Source organism: Eurypyga helias, unplaced genomic scaffold (genome assembly GCF_000690775.1).
Source record: "Eurypyga helias isolate BGI_N326 unplaced genomic scaffold, ASM69077v1 scaffold16700, whole genome shotgun sequence".
Classification (NCBI taxonomy): Eukaryota; Metazoa; Chordata; class Aves; order Eurypygiformes; family Eurypygidae; genus Eurypyga; species Eurypyga helias.
Genome location: NW_010223932.1, coordinates 1 through 6,009, shown reverse-complemented (window position 1 = coordinate 6,009; position 6,009 = coordinate 1). Strand labels below are relative to the sequence as shown.

Sequence of the window (6,009 nt, the reverse complement as noted above, 5' to 3'; positions counted from 1 at the left end):
CAGGCCTGGTCCTGCCCGGCCACACTGCCAGGACCTGCGCCCCATGCTCCCCGTTGCAACGGGAGGGCGCAAGGCCAGGCCATTAGGCTGCTTTGGTATCGAATCCTAAATTGTTATCAAGCTGGTGGGAGTATCCGTGCGACTGCGAGCCTCCCACCAGCAGCTCTGCTTGTCCCGGGGCAGATCCCCAGCCTCCAGCCACTTGGCTGCTCCTCACAGGACCCCGGCTGCTTCTGCACCCAGGAAGGGGTTTTCCCACCCGAGAGCATTCAGCTGTGCTGGATGTGGTACCCCCCGGGAGGCCACCACTGCCACCTCCCCACGCGCTGTCATGCCTTGGTCTTCGCTTTCCCATGCGAGAGCAGCCTTGGGAAGCAGGAGGAGGAAGTGGACCTGTCCCGTGTTCCCTGCGTTTCCTCTCAGCCCCGTCTGCCCCGGGGTTTATTATTTTCTTGCCATGACCCTGAGCAGGAGCAAGCAACAGCCTGTGTCCCAGATAAAGGCAGCAACCAAATCCACTGGGACGCAGGGAGCACCGCGTGCATCCCCAGCCCGCCTCCACGCTGCCACCCGGCACCCTGGGGTGCCCACCCGGCAGCAGAAGCACCAGGGTGGCTGCAGAGGTGCCTGGAGTTGGTTCCATCCTCCAAACCTCAGAACTTTTGCAGGATGCCATCACAGGCACAGCGGGCAGCAGTAGGATGCCTGACCCTGAAACACCTGCCTGTGGGCCCCAGTCACCCGCTGCCAGGGAAAAGGCAGGAATGTTAATGGGAAGCAGGTTTTCCCAGCTGATGGGTTTGCCATGCGGAGCCAGCCCTGGGAACATGGTCCAGACATGGCTGGTGGGGCAGGGAGATCTCTGTAGTGCCAAAGGACTGCAGAGAGCACAGGTCCACCCATGGGGAAACTGAGGCACAGCCTTCAGAGGGGGACCCAGGATGCCAGTGCTGTGTGCCTGCGGTGCTGGAGGCTGGCTGCCCGCCCAGGGATGACAGTGGCAGGCTCAGACCCAGCGCCCATTGTGCTCCTGAGGGAGAGCAGGCAGCAGCAGGGCTGGGGCGGGGAAGGGACACGCTGTCCCGTGCAGCATCTGGCCTCAACATGGTCATCCAGTGCACAGCCAGCGGGGATGGGATGAGGTGTTAACCCCTGCGGGGTTAGCATGGGGGTCTGCTGCCCTATTCGCACGGCTGCTGCTGCTGGAGGGGCTGGGCTTGGGTGGGATGATGCCAAGGTAGGATGGGGATGGAGTTGGGATGGGGCTGGGGCGGATGGGGCCAGGGTGGGATGCAGCCAAGGTGGGCTGGGGCTGGGGTGGGCTGACGTTGGGGTGGGGCCAGGATGGGACAGAGCCATGATGGATGGGGCTGTCCCGGACAGGGGATGGAGGAGGACAGGTCCTGCCTGGATGGAGGCTTCACGATGCCTCCAGCTGTATTTCGGCACGCTCGTCCCCGCAGGCCGGGGCTGGGGAGGGCTCTGGGAGGATGGAGCGCAGCCTGCTGCATTCCCAGCGCCGCTGTTATTTTAACAATACCCCGCTGGCCTGCGTGCCGGGGCTAATTTTAACCCTGGAGCCAGGCCAAGTCGGCCCTAACTTTCCTCGCTGTGATTTATCCCAGCCATTTCCCTTCGAAAACAAGGCCCCCGTGCCAGCCTCGCTGTCTCCCCAGGCAGCGGCACGCTGCCCTGGGTCCTGCTCCGCTGGGCAGGGCAAGGCGGGGCAGGATTTGTCCCTTGGCGGGTTGTTTGGAGAGCAGGAGGGCAGCTGGTGCAGGGTCCCCCCCTGTGCTTAGCCCCCACCACTCACGGCATGGGGATTTTCGGAAGCTGTCTGGAAGCCAGGGGATGCTCGGATGCAGAGCTTTCCCGGGGATCCTGGAGCAGCTCCGTTGTCCACAGACATCTCTGGGAAGGAGGTGGGTGTTTTTTCTACCGACAACTTTATTGAAAGGCTGTGGGGCTTTTTTGTTTTTTCCTTTTTTGTCTCCCTTTTCCCAGTCAACAGCCGTGCTCGAGAAAGAGATTCCCCTTCGCCTCTGTGTGTCTATTTAAAAACTGATCGGTAAAAATGCTGCAGAAACGTTTGCAAAAAATGGAAAATATTGAAAATATCTCGTGACTGCAAAAAAAAAAAAATCATCCTTTTCCAAATAAAGATATTCTTCTTCTCTTTTTTCCACCAGAAAAGCTTTTAGTGTGCAAAATGTCGACTGCTTTTGATTTCTTCTCCCAGCGGGCTGGGATGCACCCACCTCTCTGCTCCAGGAGGACGGGTTTTCAAAAAGCTAAAAATCACTGGGCAGAGAGAGCGGCACCATTACCCCCACATCCACCTCTCTTGTGACCTCCCCTGTGCCCCCGCCAGACCCGCGGCAGGGTGGGAGGTCCCCAGGGAAGGAGGTGGCGCAGCCAGCCCGTGGGTGATCCCTTCCCCATAGGACTGCAGCCTGCGTGCCCCGGAAGGGGGAAGAAAGCCCGAAGGTATTTGGTCACTAGCGTCATGAGTTCCTGTTGGTTCTCAGCCTGTCACAAACAGAGGAGGTCTGCAAGGCTGCGGATAGAGAAGTGTGTGATTTCGGCAGGGCAGCAAGCGGAGGCGTTAGAGGTTGTCATACATGCGTAACGTCTTCTCCAGCTGCTGGCTGACACGCTGGTAGAAGATGATCTGCTGCTTTAAGTAGGACTGCATCATCCTCTTGAAGTCGGCCACACGCCGCTCGTGGAAGTGGTTCATCTCGGCTTGCAGGGCAAAGCCCACCACGCGGCAGCGCTTACGGATCCCGTCCGCCTCCTCCTGGTCCATCCGGCCCTCATCACTCATCCGCTGGCTCTCCTTCACCTTTGCAAAGGCACCTGGGGAAGCAGGGGGAAGGGTGAGAGGCAGACAGATCCATGCGTCTCTCCATCCCCCTTCCCCTGGCACAGGCATCCCCGGACAGCACCAGCGGGTCCCACTGCCCTCTGTGCTGGGGCACCAGCCTGGCCCCACAGCCAGAGGTGCAGGGCCTGAATAAGGGAAGGATCTGCTCCTGGGCTGCCATCTCCCACCAATCCCCATCCTTCTCTTGCAGGCAGAGAAAGACCAGAAGTCTTTTTTCTCTGGAGTCTGACCTCCCCAACTCTTTTTCTGCCACATCCCTGGGCAGTCAGACTCATATGTAGAGGGATGGGGGCTTGGGTGGCTGGGCTGCTGGAGGGGTGAGACACAAGGCTTAGGATGCAAAGTTAATGTGTGTCATCACAGCCAAGCGCCCCAGCCAAGCCCTGCCCTGCAAATGTTCAATGTCACCCCATGGATGAGGGGGAGGAGCAGCCCGGGGACACCCCAGCCCGGGAGGTGGTGAGTTGGAGTGTGGGAAGGGCATGTGGTGCCGGATAAGCTCAGCTGGGAAAGCATCTCCTCCTGATGCTCTGACAGCATCCTTCCATTTTTCCACTTTCCCCCTCCTTCCATTTATTTTTACAGCTTGGTTTCGAAAGAATCCAGCCTGGCTCCAGCCCTGCATGCCTCCCCCCTCATTAGCACCGAGGCTGTTTGCCTGAAAACAGGATCTGGCCCACAGCTCGCCGGGCTTTTTTCATCTCCCTGCTTCTTGCCAGGCGCACCAGACCTGGGGTTACAGTGCTCCCGCTGTGCCAGCCCTGATCCCAACGGACAGGAGGAGGAGGAAGAAGCAAAGGTTGGAGGCCAAATCCTGCCTTCCGCTCTGCCCACGCGGCCTCGCTTCCGGACGGGATCCAGCCCCTCTTCACTCGCCGAAGTAAACAACGCGAGGAGGGAAAGGCGAGGAAGTGGCCGGGGCTGGATTGCATCCTCCCCATTCCCCTTCGCTTTCCCAGCCTCCCCCAGGGATGCGGAGCAATGCACAGACACTCCCGGATGCTAGGACAGAGACAGCCCTGGCTTCACCCTGGGGAAAACTCTCTATACCCCAAAATCCGGGGGCAGCGGGGCCAGGAGGAGTGCATGGACTTTGATCCCACTCCCACGCCCGGCTCCCTGTCTGCGTCACACCCCGCTGCCGGGGTGCAAAGGGACACGGAGCCCTGCCTGCCCCTGCTCGCTCCAGAAAGGACGGAGCAGACATCTCCCGCTCCCTCTCCTCCTTCCTCACCCCCAGAATACCCAGGGGATCAGCAAGCACATGGGGATGAAGTGAGACGGGTGGGAAGAAGGGACATGTCCATGGCCCACCTGCCCTGCAAGCGCCCCCCTGCCCCTCCGACTGAGCCAAAGCCATGTCCCAGCCCCATCCCAGCTCCGGGGCAACGAGCTCGAGCATCCCACTGGTCACCCAACGGCTGCCTCAGCCAGGGAAGGAGGATGAAGAGGAACAGGCTGTGGTGAGTGGGGATGCAACACAGCCCCTCACTCACAAGGCGCTGGGCAGGCCATCCTGGAGGGAGTTGTGGGACCCACAGGCAATTGTCCTCCTCCCCATTCTCATCCCCATCACTGAACAGCACAGGATTTCCAAACTGCATCCCCATCCCGTTCCACAAGCTGCCCCCATGCATGTCATCACCAGAAGAGAAGACACCCTTACCTTTCTGGAGGTGGATGATGTCTGGGAAGTTGGAGAGGAGCCCTTGGTACAAAGAGAGAGTGTCCAGCATGAGGAACAGGTCATTCTTGGGCTGCTCGGCGAACATCTCCCCCACAGTCTCGTACGTCTTGCCCGTGTGGGAGATGGCGTTGTTGAGGGCGTCCAAGCTGTAGGGTGGATCCATGTGGAAGGAGTGGCTGATGGCTTGGAAAGCATTGCCCAGCTTGTGGAACTCCTTGCGGAAGCCCCCCACGTGCTTGCGCACCAGCTCCGAGGCCACGTTGGTCAGCTGCAGGACGCTGTCGTCCATCTTCTTGCTGAAGGCCTTGAAGGCATCCACGCGGTCCTCCACGTCCTGCAGGTCCTGGTGCTCCGTGGGGATCTGGATGGTGAGGAGGAAGCTGGCACCCACCATCTCGTCCTTCTCTGCCCGGCGTTTGCCCAGCTTCCACTGCTTCTCGTCGCGGCAGGAGAGGAAGTGCTGGAAGCCCTCGTACTGGGAGAGGACGGGGTGGCTGGTCATGTGGTCCATCCAGAGGATCAGCCGCCGCTTGCGCTTCTCGATGAAGTCCTCCTCGAAGCGGCCGGTGGCCTGCTTCTCGGGCAGGTGGGGCACCGAGATGACGGTGAACTTGTGCAGGAGGCGGTTGTAGAGCCAGTCAAAGTGCTTGTACCGCCGGTAGACGGGCGAGTTGATGTTGCTGGGGGTCAGCTTGTAGGAGATGTAGCTCTTGATGCCCTTGAACTTGGTTTGCTTGGTCGGGTCCTCCACGGAGCAGATGAAGGGGTGGGGGTTCGGCCTCCACTGGGGACCTTTGGAACCCATCTCGATGCAGTACGCCTCGGCGATCTTGGACATCAGGGGCACGTCGCCCAGGATGAAGGCTTCCACCCCCGAGCGGACGAAGCAAGAGAAGCGGTTGAGGTTCCTCCCCACCACGCTGCCTCTCTTGGAGGAGCTCATGCTGTCCTGCCTCTCCAGCGCTGGCTTGGGATGGTAACCGGCGTGCTGCTGGCGGCCGTACGCCGACGGGTACTGCAGGCTGGGCGAAGGGTGCCCGTTGGTGCCCGGCGCTCTCTGCGGCTCCTCCACCACCGTGCAAGCGTCGTCCCAGTCATCCCAATCATCATCATCGTCATCCTCAAAACTGCCCTGGTAGGAGATGCCGGGGTTGGGGGAGGCTGTGTAGAAGGAGTCGTGCCCAGGGGAGCCGACCGGGCTGACGGTGTAGTCTGTGTAGCTGGAGCCTGACCGGGAGCGGAGGATTTCGACGTAGGAGGCAGGGAAGAGGCCAGTCTCCCCGCGGCTGTTTTGGCCCTGTAACCACCCATCCAGGGAGTTCTCGCTGAAGATGACGAGCTCCTCATTCTCCTGGATGCTGATCTCCTCTTTGTTTTCGCTCTGGAAGTTGTAAAGCGCTCTGGCTTTCAACGCCATGGCCGGTCCCGGGGTGGG

The 6,009-nt window shown here is 60.4% G+C and overlaps 1 protein-coding gene across 1 annotated transcript; it reads right to left on the bottom strand.

Moving 5' to 3' along the window:
• Positions 1-2,439: 2,439 nt before the first annotated feature.
• On the bottom strand, positions 2,440-5,991 carry SNX33 (sorting nexin 33). The gene is made up of 2 exons (XM_010157650.1): positions 4,554-5,991; positions 2,440-2,859 (listed from the first exon to the last, which is right to left on the bottom strand). Exons 1-2 carry the CDS (start codon positions 5,989-5,991, stop codon positions 2,606-2,608), a joined length of 1,692 nt encoding a protein of 563 aa, XP_010155952.1. The 3' UTR covers positions 2,440-2,605.
• Between the last annotated feature and the right edge of the window lie 18 nt (positions 5,992-6,009).

Bases quoted from the DNA above. Each gene is read 5' to 3' on its own strand.
- SNX33 (XM_010157650.1), bottom strand. From the start codon at position 5,991: ATGGCGTTGAAAGCCAGAGCGCTTTACAACTTCCAGAGCGAAAACAAA. The intron at 2,860-4,553 runs GTAAGGGTGTCT...CTGCTTCCCCAG, and splicing joins CATCATCCACCTCCAGAAAG to GTGCCTTTGCAAAGGTGAAG.